The 19722-nt window shown below is 48.1% G+C and overlaps 1 protein-coding gene across 2 annotated transcripts in view; it reads right to left on the reverse strand.

Annotated features, from left to right (window-relative positions):
- The window catches only part of SLC49A3 (solute carrier family 49 member 3), a 116392-nt gene extending 98019 nt beyond the window's left edge, over positions 1–18373 (reverse strand). The window contains exons 1-2 of one of the 2 annotated variants that reach the window (XM_073661691.1): positions 17898–18370; positions 9687–9845 (exon numbers count right to left, since the gene is read on the reverse strand). In XM_073661691.1, the coding sequence (XP_073517792.1) occupies positions 9687–9845; positions 17898–18089 (351 nt within the window). In that variant the 5' untranslated portion in view covers positions 18090–18370. Of the gene's footprint in view, positions 1–9686; positions 9846–17897 lie in introns of both variants that reach the window. The other variant, XM_073661701.1, reaches the window with a different exon arrangement.
- Positions 18374–19722: the final 1349 nt, after the last annotated feature.

Raw genomic sequence — 19722 nt, forward strand, 5'->3', positions numbered from 1 at the left:
AAGCCAGAATGATCCTCATATGCCCCTTTTGGCCCAAGAGGCCATGGTTCTCTTGTCTCCGCAGAATGTCATTATCAGACCCCTGGATCCTTCCAGAAATCCCGGACCTTCTTACTCAGGGTCCGGTTTCCCATCCTCCAGCCTCAAATCTCCATTTACCGGCATGGAATTTGAAAGGGCACTGTAAACCAGCAAAGGGTTTTCCTCAAATTTAGTAAACACTTTACTATGTAGCAGAAAGCCTGTTACCACCCGCATCTATGCTAGAGCTTGGAGAAAGTTCCTGTCCCTTGCAGAATTCAAACTAGATCCTTATTGGGAAGATACTAGAGTTTCTACAGTGGGGTTTAGAACAAGGCCTAACCACTAGTACTTTGAAGGTACAAGTTTCGGCTTTAGGAGACTTATTTGCGTTTGATATAGCAGCTAATTATTGGGTAGCACGGTTTATAAAGGCCTCTTTCAGATGTAGACCTATTATTAAATCCAAACCCTCTCCCTGGGATTTAAACCTGGTCTTAAATGCCTTGACTAACCCCCCCCTTCGAACCTCTAGATTCAGCCACCCATAAAATTATTCTTCTTAAAACAGCCGTTAGTGGCCCTAACTTCGGCCAGAAGAGTAAGTTATATATAGGCCTTTTCTATATCCCCAACATTTACCCAAATTATGGAGGACAGAATTGTGTTAAAGCCTGATCCGGTTTTCTTCCAAAAGTAGTCTCACGTTTTCATAGAACTCAAGAGGTAAATCTTCCAACCTTTTGTTTCCCCCCTAAAAATCAGAAAGAGGAGAAACTACATACATTAGATGTGTGCTTAAATATCTGGAGGTTTCACACAGTTTTAGGAAAGATAGTTCCCTATTTGTATGCCATCAGGGGGCTAGAAGGGGTTGTAAAGCTTCAAAATCTACAATTGCGAGGTGGATTAGAGAGGTCATCTCCCTCGCCTACTCTTCGGGGGATAGGGAAGTACCTGAAGGGTTGAGGGCACACTCCACCAGAGCAGTAGCAACTTCCTGGGCTGAGAAGACCGGGGTTTCCATCGAAGACATATGTAAGGCTGCCACCTGGTCTTCTCCCTCCACCTTCTATAGGCATTATAGATTGGATTTAGGTGACTCTTCTGATCTCACCTTTGGGAGAAGGGTGCTTCAAGCTGTGGTCCCTCCTTAACCTCCTTTCGTATCTGTAATTCTCTCGTGGTGCTGTCATGGGAGTACGATTAAAGCCTTAGTTACTTACCGGTAACGGGATTTTTCGGAGCCCATGACAGCACCCTTATATTCCCTCCCTACACTGGTGTTTTTGCACTCCCGTAGAGTTATTTTTTCTTTTTTGCACCTTCGGGGAAAGTTACTTACAGTAATTGGCTTAAAATTAATTTGTTTTGTTGTTATTAACCTTGGCGGTCCTCTCATGCTCTGTTAACAAAACTGAGGCGGGAGAGAGGTGCCGCCCTTTTTAACCTGTAGGTTTCCTGTCCATGATGGGCAGATCCTCCCTCTCGTGGTGCTGTCATGGGCTCCGAAAAATCCCGTTACCGGTAAGTAACTAAGGCTTTCTATAGTAAAAATAGTAAAAACACATACAGATGTATTAAATATGCTAAACTTGTATGTCTAAATTTAGGTAAATGCATGACACTGAGTCACTACTCACGGGCAAGTCATGAAACAGGGTAGTCAGAAGGTCCGAGGTCAGATACCAGGTCCGAGATCAGGGTAGTCAGGAGCTCCGAAATCAGGGTATGTCAAGACAAAGGAGTACAACAAACGGATAGTCAGAGGCCAAGTCAGAGGCCAAGTCCGGGGTCGGATACCTGAAGTCAGAGAGCGTCAAAAGCAGAAGGGATAATCCACACGAATAGTCCCGACAAATCCAAGGTCCAGCAACAAGATCAAAAGTCAGACACAGAGCAAGCAAACACACTGTAACGGGTCTGGGAGGCGGAACCTCTGGGCTACTATACAAGGGAGCGGTCCTTGTAAGGGAGCGGGTGGCGACCAGGCAGGCAGTCACAGCAGGTGACCGGGACAGTCTCTGGGTGTACGGGCAGGAGGTCACGGCAAGTGATCGGGGCAGTCTCTGGAAGAACGGGCTGGAGGTCACGGCAAGTGACCGGGGCAGTCTCTGGAAGAACGGGCTGGAGGTCACGGCAAGTGATCAGGGCAGTCTCTGGAAGAACGGGCTGGAGGTCACGGCAAGTGACCGGGGCAGTCTCTGGAAGAACGGGCTGGAGGTCACGGCAAGTGACCGGGGCAGTCTCTAGGTAAAGGGTAGGTACGACCTGTGATGGCTGAACCTCCAGGTAGGCTAGCAAGGCAGATGGAGGATGTGTGCTCCCAGGTGAGCAAGCGAGAGTCTCTGGAATAGCAGGTGGTCACAGCACGTGACGGCGGAGCCTCCAGGTAGGCAAGCAGGCAGGTAGCGGAGAAGCGCTCCCAGGTGAGCGGGCAAGAGTCTCTGGAATAGCTGGTGGTCCCAGCACGTGACAGCGGAACCCCCGGGCAGGCAAGCAGGCAGGTAGTGGAGAAGCGCTCCCAGGTGAGCGGGCAAGAGTCTGGAATAGCTGGTGGTCACAGCACGTGACAGCGGAGCCTCCAGGCAGGCAAGCAGGCAGGTAGCGGAGAAGCGCTCCCAGGTGAGCGGGCAAGCTGGTCCATAGACAGACTGACCGGAGTTGTAAGGCAGACCGTCGGACCTCAGGCAAGCAGGCAGGTAGCTGATGTGCGCTCCCAGGTGAGCGGGCAAGTTGGTCCTTAGACAGACTGACCGGAGTTGTAAGGCAGACCGTCGGACCACAGGCAGGCAGGCAGGTAACAGGAAATCAGGCAGGATTAGGACAGCAAGCTGGCAGGAATCTGGCAGGTAACTGGCAGGTAACTGGCAACGGGACCTGAGGGCTGAAGCAGAGTAGAACGGTGCAACAACATTGCTCGGGCACCTCCATTTTGGAGGAGGTGCCTTATATATGGTAAAGTCCTCCGGCCATTGGCCGGGGACTCCTTAGGACGGCGCGCGCGGCCCCTTTAAGAGGGAGGGAGGGCGCGCGCGCGCGCCCTAAGCACAGTGGCCGGGAAGGAGCGCGCGCTGCCAGCAGAGCGGGAGAGGGACGCTGGGCACGGAGCAGAGCGGTGAGGGGAACAGCGTCCCTGCCTAGCAGAGGGCAGGGACGCCGGCACTACAGTACCCCCCCCTTTAGGCCCCCCCTTTTTTAGGCCAGATAGAAATTTAGCTAGGATGAGAGGGGCATGGATGTTCTCCCGGGGCTCCCACGTTCTCTCCTCAGGACCAAACCCCTTCCAATCTACCAGAAAAAAGGTCTTTCCTCTTACCCTTTTGGTGGCAAGAATGTTCTCTACCTCAAACTCGTCCTCAGCAGAAACCGGAGCAGGAGGCGTACCTGTAGACTTGGAAAAAGAGTTAAGCACCACGGGTTTGAGGAGAGATACATGGAAGGAGTTAGGGATCCGTAAGTTGGCCGGGAGTTTCAATTTATAGGCCACCGGGTTGATCTGACTGATGACCTCCAGAGGACCGATGAACCGAGGCCCTAACTTGTAAGAAGGTATCTTGAGTCGAACATATTTAGATGAGAGCCAGACTTTATCTCCTGGACGAAATTGTGGAGGATCCAGGCGTTTTTTGTCAGCGTGTCTTTTCATACGCTCGGATGACAGAAGGAGTGCGGACCGGGTACTCTCCCTTATGGAGGAAAATTTGCTAACGAGAGATTCCGCAGCCGGGTTGTCCACAGAGGTGGAGACAGGAAAAGGAATCCGAGGATGCTGACCAAAGACTACAAAAAACGGGGATTTGGAGGAGGATTCGCTCTCGTGATTATTATAAGAGAACTTGGCCCATGGTAGGAGATCCACCCAGTCAGAATGGTGGGCATTAACGAAGTGCCGGAGGTAACTGGTCAGGTTCTGATTGATCCGCTCCACTTGACCATTGGACTGTGGGTGGTAAGCGGAAGAGAAGTCCAGGGTGACGTCTAGTAGTTTACAAGTGGCTCTCCAGAAACGTGAGGTGAACTGTACCCCACGATCCGACACGATGTGGAGGGGCAGGCCATGAAGACGGAAGATGTGGCGGATAAAGTCTTTAGCCAGCTCGGGTGCAGACGGAAGGCCTGGCAGGGGAATAAAGTGAGCCATCTTGGAAAAGCGGTCAGCGACCACCCAAATGACCGTACAACCGGCAGAGACGGGGAGATCAGTTATAAAGTCCATTGCTATATGCTGCCAGGGGGCAGCAGGTACAGGAAGCGGAAGGAGGCGTCCGGCTGGCAGATGTCTCGGGACTTTGTTGCGGGCGCAGGACACACAGGCAGAAACAAAGTCTATTATGTCCTTGTGCAGGGTAGGCCACCAATAGTGCCGGGCAATAAGCTGGAGGGTCTTTTTCTGACCGGCGTGGCCAGCTAGTTTAGACGAATGGCCCCAGTGTAGGATCTTCTCCCGATCAGGTACTGAAACAAACGTCTTACCGGGAGGGAGACGATTTAGACTCACGGGAGCCACCTGCATTACTCTGGCGGGATCGATGATATGTTTAGGTTCTTCCTCGAGATCGGACACCAGAAAGGATCGGGACAAGGCGTCTGCTTTGACGTTTTTGTCAGCCGGGCGAAAATGAAGAACAAAATCAAAGCGAGCAAAAAACAAGGACCACCGGGCTTGGCGCGGGTTAAGTCTCTGGGCATGCTGGAGGTAAGCCAAGTTCTTGTGGTCAGTGTAAATTATTACCGGATGAAGAGCCCCCTCGAGTAGGTAACGCCACTCCTCCAACGCCAGCTTGATGGCCAATAACTCTCGGTCTCCTATGGAATAGTTGCGCTCAGAAGAGGAGAAGAGTTTGGAGAAGAAGCCACAAGTTACCATTCTCCCGGAAGATGATTTTTGAGTAAGTACCGCTCCGGCTCCAGAGGAGGAGGCGTCAACTTCCAGGAAGAACTGCTTGTTGCCGTCCGGGCGATGCAGCACCGGGGCGGAAGAGAAGGCCTGTTTTAGGGAAAGAAAGGCCTCCTCTGCTTCGGGCGGCCACTCTTTGGGATTAGTACCCTTACGGGTGAGCGCGGAAATTGGGGCAGTCCGGGAAGAGAAGTGCGGGATGAAGAGGCGGTAATAGTTGGCGAAGCCCAGGAACCGTTGAATAGCCTTCAACCCCTCTGGTCGGGGCCATTTCTCGATGGCAGACAGTTTCTCAGGATCCATTTGTAGGCCGGTCTGAGAGATAATGTAGCCCAGAAAAGGAAGCGAGGTCTGCTCAAAGAGGCACTTCTCATATTTAGCGTAGAGATGGTTCTGCCTGAGCCTGAGCAGGACCTGACGAACATCCCTCCGGTGAGTCTGGAGATCCGGAGAGAAGACCAAGATGTCGTCCAGGTACACCACTACGCAGGAGTAGAGAAGGTCCCGGAAGATGTCATTGACCAACTCTTGAAAGACGGCAGGAGCGTTACAGAGGCCAAAGGGCATTACCAGATATTCATAGTGGCCGTCCCGGGTGTTGAATGCCGTCTTCCATTCATCCCCCTGACGGATACGAACCAGGTTGTACGCCCCACGGAGGTCCAGTTTGATGAAGATTCTAGCCCCCCTCAGACGATCAAATAACTCCGGAATGAGCGGAAGGGGGTACTTATTCTTCACCGTGATCTGGTTAAGGCCTCTATAGTCTATACAGGGACGGAGAGAGCCGTCCTTCTTTTTGACGAAAAAGAAGCCTGCTCCCGCCGGGGAGGTAGATTTCCGGATGAATCCCCTGGCCAGATTCTCCTCAATATATTCGGACATCGACCGGGTCTCAGCAGCGGATAATGGATAAATACGCCCACGGGGAGGAGAAGTACCAGGTAACAGGTCGATAGGGCAGTCGTATGGTCTATGAGGGGGTAGTGTCTCTGCCTCCTTTTTATTAAAGACATCAGCATAAGACCAATAAGGAATCGGAAGTCCAGGTAGATTAGCTGGGGTAGGAGAAGGACGGACGGGATGAACGGGAACCAGACAGGTCTTATGGCAGCCCTGTCCCCAGCGAAGGACTTCTCCGGTCTGCCAGTCAAGAACGGGTGCATGTTTCTGGAGCCAAGGTAGTCCTAGCAAGAGGGCGTGAGAGAGTCCAGGCAGAACATGGAAGGAGATACTTTCAGAATGCAGCATTCCCACCTGCAGAGTAATGGATTCGGTGATGAGTTGGATGGGGCGTGGTAAGAGCCCCCCATCCACGGCAGCAACAGACAAGGGTACAGCCAGAGGTTTGGTGGGGATGCGGTATTTCTCTACCAGGGACTGTGAAATAAGATTCCCGGCTGCTCCAGAGTCCAGTTGGGCTAGTTCGCAATAACGGTTCTCCCCGTAGACGATTGAAACTGACAACAGCAGGGATGGAGAGGATTTATTCTTGTCTAGGTGGACCTCTCTGAGCGAACCTAGACACAGGCGTTTCCCGACCTCTCCGGGCAGGCACGGATCCGGTGCTCCTTACTGCCACAGTAGAAGCAGGTCCCCTCGGCACGGCGTAAGTCCTGACGGGTCTTGACCATCTTGGTCTGGTCGACCTGCATAGGCTCAGGAGGGTGTACCTGGTAAGAGACAGAAGGAGTGACGGGTTTCTGAAAAGTAGGAGCTAGACGTGGTAACCTCCTCTCACGGGTGACCTCTCTGGCACGCTCCTGGAACCGTAGGTCAATCCGGGTGGCAAGAGTTATTAAGTCATCGAGAGTGGTAGGAATGTCCCGACCGGCAAGTTCATCTTTAATACGGCCGGACAGACCCTCCCAGAAGACGGAAACCAGAGCATCGTTATCCCAGGCCAGCTCCGAGGCAAGGGTACGGAACCGTATGGCATATTGGCCCACGGTGAGACTTTCCTGACGGAGGCGTAGCAACGATGATGCGGATGAGGTCTTCCGTCCGGGTTCGTCGAAGACTTTCCGGAAGGCCGTGAGAAAAGCAGGCAAGTTGGACACCAGGGGGTCTCCTCTCTCCCATAGAGGATTTAGCCAGGCCAGGGCCTCCCCGGTGAGATGGGACATGATGAATGCAATTTTGGCTCGGTCGGAGTTAAACTGGTGGGACAATAGTTCAAAGTGCAGGGTGCACTGATTTATGAAGCCCCGAGCCTGGGCTGAGTCGCCTCCGAAGCGAGGAGGTGCAGAAAGCCGAGGTCCGGGGTAGGATTTCATGGTGTTAGTGGACAGCGGAGCTGCCGGATTGCGAGACATGGCACTGGCGGAGGTTGTTGGTGGAACAGTCAGTGTCCAGGCGAGTATTGACATTCCGCAGGTGACCCAGGATGGACTCCTGTTGGGACCTTTGACGGGACAGTTCATGACACAGGTCCGAGAGCGAGGGAGCTTGGGTGCCACCGGGTTCCATGGCCCGAGCAAACTGTAACGGGTCTGGGAGGCGGAACCTCTGGGCTATTATACAAGGGAGCGGTCCTTGTAAGGGAGCGGGTGGCAACCAGGCAGGCAGTCACAGCAGGTGACCGGGACAGTCTCTGGGTGTACGGGCAGGAGGTCACGGCAAGTGATCAGGGCAGTCTCTGGAAGAACGGGCTGGAGGTCACGGCAAGTGACCGGGGCATTCTCTGGAAGAACGGGCTGGAGGTCACGGCAAGTGATCAGGGCAGTCTCTGGAAGAACGGGCTGCAGGTCACGGCAAGTGACCGGGGCAGTCTCTGGAAGAACGGGCTGGAGGTCACGGCAAGTGACCGGGGCAGTCTCTAGGTAAAGGGTAGGTACGACCTGTGATGGCTGAACCTCCAGGTAGGCTAGCAAGGCAGATGGAGGATGTGTGCTCCCAGGTGAGCAAGCGAGAGTCTCTGGAATAGCAGGTGGTCACAGCACGTGACGGCGGAGCCTCCAGGTAGGCAAGCAGGCAGGTAGCGGAGAAGCGCTCCCAGGTGAGCGGGCAAGAGTCTCTGGAATAGCTGGTGGTCCCAGCACGTGACAGCGGAACCCCCGGGCAGGCAAGCAGGCAGGTAGTGGAGAAGCGCTCCCAGGTGAGCGGGCAAGAGTCTGGAATAGCTGGTGGTCACAGCACGTGACAGCGGAGCCTCCGGGCAGGCAAGCAGGCAGGTAGCGGAGAAGCGCTCCCAGGTGAGCGGGCAAGCTGGTCCATAGACAGACTGACCGGAGTTGTAAGGCAGACCGTCGGACCTCAGGCAAGCAGGCAGGTAGCTGATGTGCGCTCCCAGGTGAGCGGGCAAGTTGGTCCTTAGACAGACTGACCGGAGTTGTAAGGCAGACCGTCGGACCACAGGCAGGCAGGCAGGTAACAGGAAATCAGGCAGGATTAGGACAGCAAGCTGGCAGGAATCTGGCAGGTAACTGGCAGGTAACTGGCAAAGGGACCTGAGGGCTGAAGCAGAGTAGAACGGTGCAACAACATTGCTCGGGCACCTCCATTTTGGAGGAGGTGCCTTATATATGGTAAAGTCCTCCGGCCATTGGCCGGGGACTCCTTAGGACGGCGCGCGCGGCCCCTTTAAGAGGGAGGGAGGGCGCGCGCGCGCGCCCTAAGCACAGTGGCCGGGAAGGAGCGCGCGCTGCCAGCAGAGCGGGAGAGGGACGCCGGGCACGGAGCAGAGCGGTGAGGGGAACAGCGTCCCTGCCTAGCAGAGGGCAGGGACGCCGGCACTACACACACCTAGCTAAGCTAATCTACAACTGACAATCAGCAGCTCACAACAAGCCAGCTAAATAAATTGCAAATCATTTGAGGACAGGAGGCACCTGGGGAAACGCCCGCAGTATAGACCAAATTGAGCGGCGGGGCTGTCAATCAAAGTGCTGACAGCCCAGCACACCCCAGGATAAGATTGGATGACTGGAATGTCATTCACAAAGCCGACAGTCCAGCCCACCACAGATTCCATAGGGCGGCTAAGATGTAATTCAGTGTCTGTAGGCCACAGTCAGTGATGAAACCATGACAAAATATATGTCAATGCATGGCGCACATTTACATTTTAACGTATACACATAACATATATATCTGCAGATTTACTGTGAACTTAGCCTCACCTTATTGCATAGGCATGTGATCTATGCCATGGAGAAAAGTGATGGCAGTACAGGTAGACTAGAGCTGGAGGGTTCACTTGATTTATATATAGTCAAAAAATGTTATTTTTACTTTTCATTAGAAATATTTTTGTATTTTTTACTTATTCCCCAACAGTGAGTATATCATTTGAGCTTTCAGTCACTTCTTCTGAATGAGGCCTAATGGATAGAAGAAGTTTTGAAAAAATTTTTTTGCCTATGAGAAAAACGGTTGTCACACTGAGGATAAAAATGAACACAGACAAATAATCAATGAAAATCAGATCTCTTATGAAAAAAGCTCTATTTTTTTTTGTACTAAAAAAATAAAAATGGAATGAGGCCTCATAGTGATTGCCAAATATAAAACAAGTTTGAGCATGGGTTACTATTAGTGATTTGCGACTGTTTGACAGCTTTAATACATGTGAGGAATGCCTAAGAAACAGGCTTTCCTCACATGTATTAAATCTGTCAAACAGTCGCAAATCATGAGCACGAACTGACTGAAACATAACACCCGAGCACGCTGAAGATACTCGGAAAACACCCAGCATGCTCGTAAATCTCGAGTAATGAGTATGCTTGCTCATCACTAGTTACTACATTTAAAAAGAACTTACAGCATAGTTCAGGCCCAGTGTGTCCAGCAGCCAGGATGCAATGAAGCCCATTGGTATCGATATAATAAGGTACACAAGGGACAAGTAGTTGATCATATCCAGAGAGCACTTTAAGTTAATGGCAGCCAAATCGGCTACAGGAGCAAAGCTGATCCACAACTGAAACAGAGAAGAAATGTTATACTTTATAACTGATCCTGAAATAGCAAACAAAATAGCAAAAAAAAAACTTTACTGAAAAGGCACAAGAAAAGTGGACAACCCAGACAAGGGCTCTCATTGAAACTGATGAATTATACAGTTGTAATAGAGGATTGCAATGAGAACTATACAGATAAAAGTCAGTGATCTGCAATAACATAAGCCCGAGCATTTAAGATAAGATAAGATAAGATATACTTTATTTATCCCGGAGGAAATTGCGGTATCACAGCAGCAGAACACAGATCTCGAACATGACACATATGATAACATAACATTTGGAATGCTTTAGACATTGCTTTTCAGACATTTGTTAAACACCCCCATAGCTGTTGGAACAAACGATCTCCTGTATTTTTCCTTTTTACACCTTAGTTGTATTAGGCGATTGCTGAATGTGCTCTTCTGTTTCGCAAACAGTTCATAAAGCGGGTGTGTGTTGTTGCCCATTATAGCTCTGCACTTCTTCTTAATCCTATCCTCTACCACCTCTTCAAAAGTCCCAAGCTGTAGGCCCACCGTCGCGCTAGCCTTCTTTATAAGTTTGTTGAGCTTGTTGGCGTCAGCAACACGCACACTGTTACCCCAGCAAATTATTGCCGCAAAGGTGGCACTAGCCACAGTGGATTGGTAGAACACCTCAAGCATTTTGCCACACACATTAAAAGACCTTAACTTCCTTAGGAAGTACAATCTACTCATCCCCTTCTTGTAGACCTTCTCCATGTGGCACTTCCAGTCTAGCTTGCTATCCAGGTAAACCCCCAAATATTTGAAACTGTCCACCATCTCCACATCCTGACCGTCAATGGTAACAGGTAGGCATACCTTCTTGCACCTTCCATAGCTCATCACCAACTCCCTGGTTTTCTTAACATTTAGTTCTAGATGGTTAGCCTGGCACCATACTACAAAGTCCGCAACCACCCTTCTATATTCCTCTTCATCCTGGTCCTTCCCAATACCGCCAACTATCACAGAGTCATCCGAGTACTTCTGGAGGTGACAACGGTCTGATTTATACTGAAAGTCAGCTGTGTACAATGTAAAGAGGAATGGCGACAGCACTGTTCCCTGCGGGGCTCCGACACTGCTCAGTACACTATCTGATGTAGCCGTCCCCCACCTAACAAACTGTGGCCTATCCGACAGGTAGTCAATTATCCAATTCTCAAGTCCCTCATCCACCGCCATTTTAATCAACTTTCCACGCAGTAAGAGTGGCTGTAATGTGTTGAACGCACTAGAGAAATCAAAGAACAAAGCACGCACTGTGGTTCCATCATTGTCCAAAAAGGAATGTACTGTTTGTAGCAGAGACGCTACAGCATCGTCCACCCCCAGTCCCTGCCGGTACGCAAACTGAAGAGCATCAGTATGCGCCATCACCCTCGGACACAAGTGAGCAAGTACTATTCTCTCCAAGGACTTCATCGCATGCGATGTTAAGGCCACCGGTCTATAGTCCCCCGGGGAAGCTGGGAAGGTAGTCTTGGGAACCGGCACCAGGCAGGAAGTCTTCCATAGCACTGGTACTCTCTTTGATTGTAAGCTCTGGTTAAAGAGATGCTGGAAGACAGTACACAACTCATTTGCACACACTCTGAGGACACATGGACTGAGACCGTCAGGCCCTGCTGCTTTGCCAATGGCCAGCTTACTAAACTGGTCCCTCACGTCATTTTTGGAGACCGAGAAATGATCTATTTCACCCCCTGTTAATTTAGCTAGTTGTTCCCCGGCCTCCTCCCCCTTCCCTGCTGCTACCGCACCTTTTTTGCTGAATCTATTGAAGAACTCATTCATTTCATTAGCCATTCTAAGTCCACCACCCCCCTGCTCCGACCTTGCCTTAAACCCAGTCACTAGCTTCATTCCAGCCCACACCTCTCTGGAGCTTTTTTGTGCAAATTGATTTTCTAATTTAACTCTGAATGCCTCACGGGCAATCTTAATTTTCCCCTTTAGGTCTCGCTGTATAATTTTCAATGCCTCCTTGTCCTTCCTTTTAAAAGCCAGTTTTTTCATGTTTAATAAATGTTTCAACTCTTTTGTAATCCATGGCTTATTGTTTGCATAACACCGAATCTCTTGAACAGGTACTACTATGTCCATACAGAAGTTGATGTAATCAGTAACTCTGCCAGTAATCTCATTAACATCACAATTCTCTTTCATGGTACACAACACCTCCCAGTCTGTACAATCAAAGCAGTCTTGTAACGCCTCCTCTGCTGCTGGACACCACTTCCTTATCTTTTTAATTGTCACTGGTTGTTTGCGGACGTCTGGTTGGTAAGCAGGAGACAATAGTATGAGGTTGTGGTCAGATTTCCCCAGGGGGGGTAATGCAGCCGATGAATAAGCATTCTTAACATTAGCAAAGAGGAGATCCAGTGTGTTGTTGTCCCGTGTAGGACATTTGACATATTGATAGAACTTTGGTATTGCAGATGAGATCTTTACTCGATTGAAATCCCCAGAAATTACAGTTAGAGAGTTTGGGTGTTTAGTCTGAAGCCGGGCCATCACCCCTGACAACACATCCCCAGCAGCCTCTGGGTTCGCAGATGGTGGTATATACATCACAACTACAATAACAAGAGTGAATTCTCTAGGCAGATAGTAAGGCCTGAGGCCCACTGCTAACAGTTCAATACTTGGACAGCAATGTTTCTCCTTAACAGTTACATGCCCCTGATTGCACCATCTGTTGTTAATGTAGAGTATCACTCCTCCACCTTTTTTCTTGCCACATCTAACTCTCTCTCTATCAGCCCGAACCATTTGAAACCCTGGTACCGAGACACATGAATCTGGGACCTCCTCATGCAGCCAGGTTTCTGTAAAGCACATGAGACTGCATTCCCTAAACTCCTTCTGGGTCTTACTCAGAGCCAGCAGTTCATCCGACATATTTCCCAGCGATCGTACGTTACCCATGATAATGGATGGGACCACTGGTTTAAACCTTCTCCTCCAGGACTTGATCTTCTTGCCTGCTCTGCAGCCTCTGAAAGGTCTCCTTATTTCCCGTGGAACATTCAGTATTGCCACTGCTGGAGAAGACTTTATCCTGCGCAGTTCCAGAAGACGATCCCTAGAATACACTGCTCGTTTAGCAACAGACCTAGGGTCCACCATCCCGTCATTGTTTCCACCCGTCACACCAGTCCTCTCCATGGCAGATCGTATGCAGTGACCTCCACCGCTCACATATGGCTGTATCCCTGTCACAGGCTGTGGGTAGCAGCATGCATCCTTCAGTAGTATTAGCTGAGATGGTCCGTATTGCGTGCCCCAGAGTGTCTGTACCTGCAGGAGACTTGTAAGTGGTGGAAGAAGATCCAGGTGCAGATCTCGTGCTGTGTGCCCAGCAGCAGTTGATAGTGTGGGAAGTGTTGTATCTTCCATCCCCAATAGACGAGTATACAGGAACGTTGCAATCCAGAGAAGGTAATAAAATAATAAAATAAAATAACTGTAACAAAACTGTAACTGAAATAAAGTAGAAGCTTCTGCTGCTGCAATGGGCTGCCAGTAGTCCGGCGCCGTATTGTCTCCACAATCTAGCAGAGAGGCAGACAGGCATGTCCACACCCTCCGGAGTCAGAAAGTGAAGTAGTATTTAGAAGTATTTACATAGAAAGGGAACACAGTTGGATTCCTTTATCAAGTATTGCAGAAAAGTTGACCAACAAAGTAGAAAACATGCTAACTAGGCAATAATAAAGAGGAAGAAGTACAGGACATAGCACATGACACATGCTTTATAGAACACCCAAGAATGCTAATAGATATTACTGGGCTCAGACGTCGTGTCAATGTAGAGAGCACAAGACCACTGAGTCCAGTGACTGGCTGTAGCGGTCATGTACGGTGTCACCGCTGCAGCCTGTCAACAAAAACAGCAGTGAAGAGACATAGCTACAACAGTGATATGGAAATATTTCTACTTTCGGTATTTTTCCACCGCCCCAAGCAGCAAGAATAAAAAAATGTGGAACTATGGTAAACCCCATTGATAAGCATTTAGGAGAAACAGCATTTTTTACACTGATTCTTATTTGGTTTACTTTGCACAAATATTTTTCTGACAGGTTCTAATTCTCTTATAAAGCACAAAGACTGATTATACGCTCGTTTGAAAAAAAAAACCTTAGGACACGGCCCCACTATCAGTATTTGGTCAGTATTCGGTCAGTATTTTTTCTCAGGAGTGGGAGCCACAACCAGGAGTGGGTGATAAATGCAGAATTGGTGACTTGTTTCTATTATACCTTTTCTCTGATTGGTCCTCACCTGGTTTTGGCTCCCACTCCTGAGAAAAAATACTGACCGAATACTGACCAAATACTGATAGTGGAGCATCGGCCTTAGTGTGATTTTCAGATCCACTATAAAACAGCAGCATCTTTAAACAAAATAGAAGATAAAAAAAGCCTCAAAATATAATAAAAATGGCTTAAGAGAAGATATCCTATTAAACACTTGTATACAAAACTGTATGGTGTATTGTGTGGTATGTATAGTTATACTATATACAGCTCCGGTGTATTGTGTGGTATGTATAGTTATACTATATACAGCGCCGGTGTATTGTGTGGTATGTATAGTTATACTATATACAGCGCCGGTGTATTGTGTGGTATGTATAGTTATACTATATACAGCGCCGGTGTATTGTGTGGTATGTATAGTTATACTATATACAGCACCGGTGTATTGTGTGGTATGTATAGTTATACTATATACAGCACCGGTGTATTGTGTGGTATGTATAGTTATACTATATACAGCACCGGTGTATTGTGTGGTATGTATAGTTATACCATATACAGTGCCGGTGTATTGTGTGGTATGTATAGTTATACTATATACAGCGCCGGTGTATTGTGTGGTATGTATAGTTATACTATATACAGCGCCGGTGTATTGTGTGGTATGTATAGTTATACTATATACAGTGCCGGTGTATTGTGTGGTATGTATAGTTATACTATATACAGCGCCGGTGTATTGTGTGGTATGTATAGTTATACTATATACAGCGCCGGTGTATTGTGTGGTATGTATAGTTATACTATATACAGCACCGGTGTATTGTGTGGTATGTATAGTTATACTATATACAGCTCCAGTGTATTGTGTGGTATGTATAGTTACACTATATACAGCACCGGTGTATTGTGTGGTATGTATAGTTATACTATATACAACTCCGGTGTATTGTGTGGTATGTATAGTTATACTATATACAGCGCCGGTGTATTGTGTGGTATGTATAGTTATACTATATACAGCGCCGGTGTATTGTGTGGTATGTATAGTTATACTATATACAGCACCGGTGTATTGTGTGGTATGTATAGTTATACTATATACAGCACCGGTGTATTGTGTGGTATGTATAGTTATACTATATACAGCTCCGGTGTATTGTGTGGTATGTATAGTTACACTATATACAGCTCCTGTGTATTGTGTGGTATGTATAGTTATACTATATACAGCGCCGGTGTATTGTGTGGTATGTATAGTTATACTATATACAGCGCCGGTGTATTGTGTGGTATGTATAGTTATACTATATACAGCACCGGTGTATTGTGTGGTATGTATAGTTATACTATATACAGCTCCGGTGTATTGTGTGGTATGTAGAGTTATACTATATACAGCGCCGGTGTATTGTGTGGTATGTATAGTTATACTATATACAGCGCCGGTGTATTGTGTGGTATGTATAGTTATACTATATACAGCGCCGGTGTATTGTGTGGTATGTATAGTTACACTATATACAGCGCCGGTGTATTGTTTGGTATGTATAGTTATACTATATACAGCGCCGGTGTATTGTGTGGTATGTATAGTTATACTATATACAGCGCCGGTGTATTGTGTGGTATGTATAGTTATACTATATACAGCGCCGGTGTATTGTGTGGTATGTATAGTTATACTATATACAGCACCGGTGTATTGTGTGGTATGTATAGTTATACTATATACAGCGCCGGTGTATTGTGTGGTATGTATAGTTATACTATATACAGCGCCGGTGTATTGTGTGGTATGTATAGTTACACTATATACAGCGCCGGTGTATTGTGTGGTATGTATAGTTATACTATATACAGCACCGGTGTATTTTGTGGTATGTATAGTTATACTATATACAGCGCCGGTGTATTGTGTGGTATGTATAGTTATACTATATACAGCGCCGGTGTATTGTGTGGTATGTATAGTTATACTATATACAGCGCCGGTGTATTGTGTGGTATGTATAGTTATACTATATACAGCACCGGTGTATTGTGTGGTATGTATAGTTATACCATATACAGTGCCGGTGTATTATGTGGTATGTATAGTTATACCATATACAGCGCCGGTGTATTGTGTGGTATGTATAGTTATACTATATACAGCACCGGTGTATTGTGTGGTATGTATAGTTACACTATATACAGCGCCGGTGTATTTTGTGGTATGTATAGTTATACCATATACAGCACCGGTGTATTGTGTGGTATGTATAGTTATACTATATACAGCGCCGGTGTATTGTGTGGTATGTATAGTTATACTATATACAGCGCCGGTGTATTGTGTGGTATGTATAGTTATACTATATACAGCGCCGGTGTATTGTGTGGTATGTATAGTTATACTATATACAGCGCCGGTGTATTGTGTGGTATGTATAGTTATACTATATACAGCGCCGGTGTATTGTGTGGTATGTATAGTTATACCATATACAGCACCGGTGTATTGTGTGGTATGTATAGTTATACTATATACAGCACCGGTGTATTGTGTGGTATGTATAGTTATACTATATACAGCGCCGGTGTATTGTGTGGTATGTATAGTTATACTATATACAGCGCCGGTGTATTGTGTGGTATGTATAGTTATACTATATACAGCACCGGTGTATTGTGTGGTATGTATAGTTATACCATATACAGCACCGGTGTATTGTGTGGTATGTATAGTTACACTATATACAGCACCGGTGTATTGTGTGGTATGTATAGTTATACTATATACAGCGCCGGTGTATTGTGTGGTATGTATAGTTATACTATATACAGCGCCGGTGTATTGTGTGGTATGTATAGTTATACTATATACAGCACCGGTGTATTGTGTGGTATGTATAGTTATACCATATACAGCACCGGTGTATTGTGTGGTATGTATAGTTACACTATATACAGCACCGGTGTATTGTGTGGTATGTATAGTTATACTATATACAGCGCCGGTGTATTGTGTGGTATGTATAGTTATACTATATACAGCACCGGTGTATTGTGTGGTATGTATAGTTATACCATATACAGCACCGGTGTATTGTGTGGTATGTATAGTTATACCATATACAGCACCGGTGTATTGTGTGGTATGTATAGTTATACTATATACAGCGCCGGTGTATTGTGTGGTATGTATAGTTATACTATATACAGCGCCGGTGTATTGTGTGGTATGTATAGTTATACTATATACAGCACCGGTGTATTGTGTGGTATGTATAGTTATACCATATACAGCACCGGTGTATTGTGTGGTATGTATAGTTACACTATATACAGCACCGGTGTATTGTGTGGTATGTATAGTTATACTATATACAGCGCCGGTGTATTGTGTGGTATGTATAGTTATACTATATACAGCACCGGTGTATTGTGTGGTATGTATAGTTATACCATATACAGCACCGGTGTATTGTGTGGTATGTATAGTTATACCATATACTCTACTTTTCTTTGGTGTATTTATATTATTTCAACAATAAATATAGCATATAAGTAAAGCAGTAGTAGCCATGGTTATACTGATATACAGAGATACCTAGTTTTGTTAATTGAAATAATTTGTCATAGACAGTCTTGCTGCTGCAGAACCTCTTGAGAAGGTGACATAAGGAAGCTACACTAGAATACACTGCAGGAGTGGGCATGGAGTGCGCCCTCACATGGCACTTACCGTGGCGTTAGAGGAGTTGAGCAAACACACTACAGCCAGGATGAACCACCTCTTGCTGTACAGCCGGACCTGGCAGAGCTTCCCCAGCGCCTGGCATCTCTCGTAGTTTGGATCCTCTTCGTCAGCTGGCAACTGCATGGCACCGTCAGGGGCAGTGTGCTCCGGCTCATGGTGGACGTCAGCCTCGGCCATGTCTCCCCAGGGTCGCGTTCTATCTCCCACGTAAATACCGCATGCCCAATGTCCACCCTCAGTGATGCCAGGCACAGGGGGCAGCTGTCAGTCTATTGTGCGCAGACAGCCGGAGAGAGTGTCCCCTGACTGAGCTGTCCCGCCCATGCACCCGGCTCTGACTAGGAAGTGGGAAATCCACACAAACACCGTGAAATCACTGTGTAATGGCTGTGACTGGAGCTGGAGCCTCATGACACGGGCTGAGACCTGCCCACTGTACAGACACGGAAACCAGGCAGGCGTCCTATAGTGTGAGCCTGTGCCTGAGCCTGAGCCCGAGCCCGTGCCCAAGCCCGAGCCTGAGCCTGAGCATGTGCCTGAGCCTGTGCCTGAGCCTGAGCCCGTGCCTGAGCCTGAGCCTGTGCCTGAGCCTGAGCCCGTGCCCGAGCTTGAGCCCGAGCCTGAGCCCGAGCCTGTGCCAGAGCCTGAGCCTGAGCCTGTGCCTGAGCCAACAAAACACAGTATGATCCCCCCACAGTACCCTCCACATGCACAGTATGATGACCCTACTGACCCCAAGAATGATACCCCACAGTGACCCCAACACAGCCCTCCACATCATCTACCCCACAGTGACCCCAACACAGCCTTCCACTCAATATGATGGATCCCACACAGCCCTCCATACAGTATAATGACCCCCACATCACTTCACACAGTATAATGACCCTACAGACCCCAAGTATAATACCCCACAGCGACACCAACACAGCCCTCCACACAATATGCTGGCTCCCACACTGCCCTCCATGCAGTATAATTACCCCCACACCACTCCACGCATTATGATGGCCCCTATACAACCCTCCACACAGTTACCGCTGTAGCCGGTTATAACCGCCCACGTCGTCCTGTGTTCTCCAAGGAAGGAATCCAGCCAACTCTCAGACAACTTGGGTGCATTTGAACGGGACCCCCTTCTTGTGTACCTTCCCAGGTCGTCTCTCTGCGCTGGCTCTCGCCCTCCTGCCCTGCGCCTCACACACAGTGTCCCGAGCCAGTGGCCGCGGGCCTTGTTGGGCGACGTCCTGTCTGTCCCCTTTGTCCTATAAGGCCACCTTTTCAGCGAATGTGTGTGGATTTTGGGTGCGGCACATGAAGATACCACAACCTCCGGTTTGCTAGCTGAGTCCTCCACTAGTCTGGGGCCGGTCCCCTACTGCGACCTGATCCCTTCACGGTCAGCGTGAACTCGGGCGCACGGGTGGGCTCCGCACTTTCCATGCCCCTAGGATCCTTTCTCCCTCTGGAGTCTTTCTCACTGCTCCGGTGTTCTCTTCTCACTCTGCTACTGGGCCCATCTGACTCGACCCCACTCCTCCATGGTCCTCACTCACTGAACTCCAGCTCCATGGACTGGAACCAGGAAAATGGCCCCTTCTAGATGTTTCTACCCTCCTTTTATACTCTTTCTTCAGTGGTCCCGTAAACTACTTCCTCCACCCACCTCCTCTACTTACACTGTGTTCTGAATTATTAGGCAAGTTGTATTTTAGAGGATTATTTTTATTATTGATCAACAACTATCTTCTCAATCAACCCAAAAGACTCATAAATATCCAAGCTTATTATTTTTGGAAGTTGGAGTGTT

The sequence above is a fragment of the Phyllobates terribilis genome, unplaced genomic scaffold, assembly GCF_046119375.1.
Source record: "Phyllobates terribilis strain yellow unplaced genomic scaffold, ASM4611937v1 Scaffold_1__5_contigs__length_1240528914, whole genome shotgun sequence".
NCBI lineage: Eukaryota > Metazoa > Chordata > Amphibia > Anura > Dendrobatidae > Phyllobates > Phyllobates terribilis.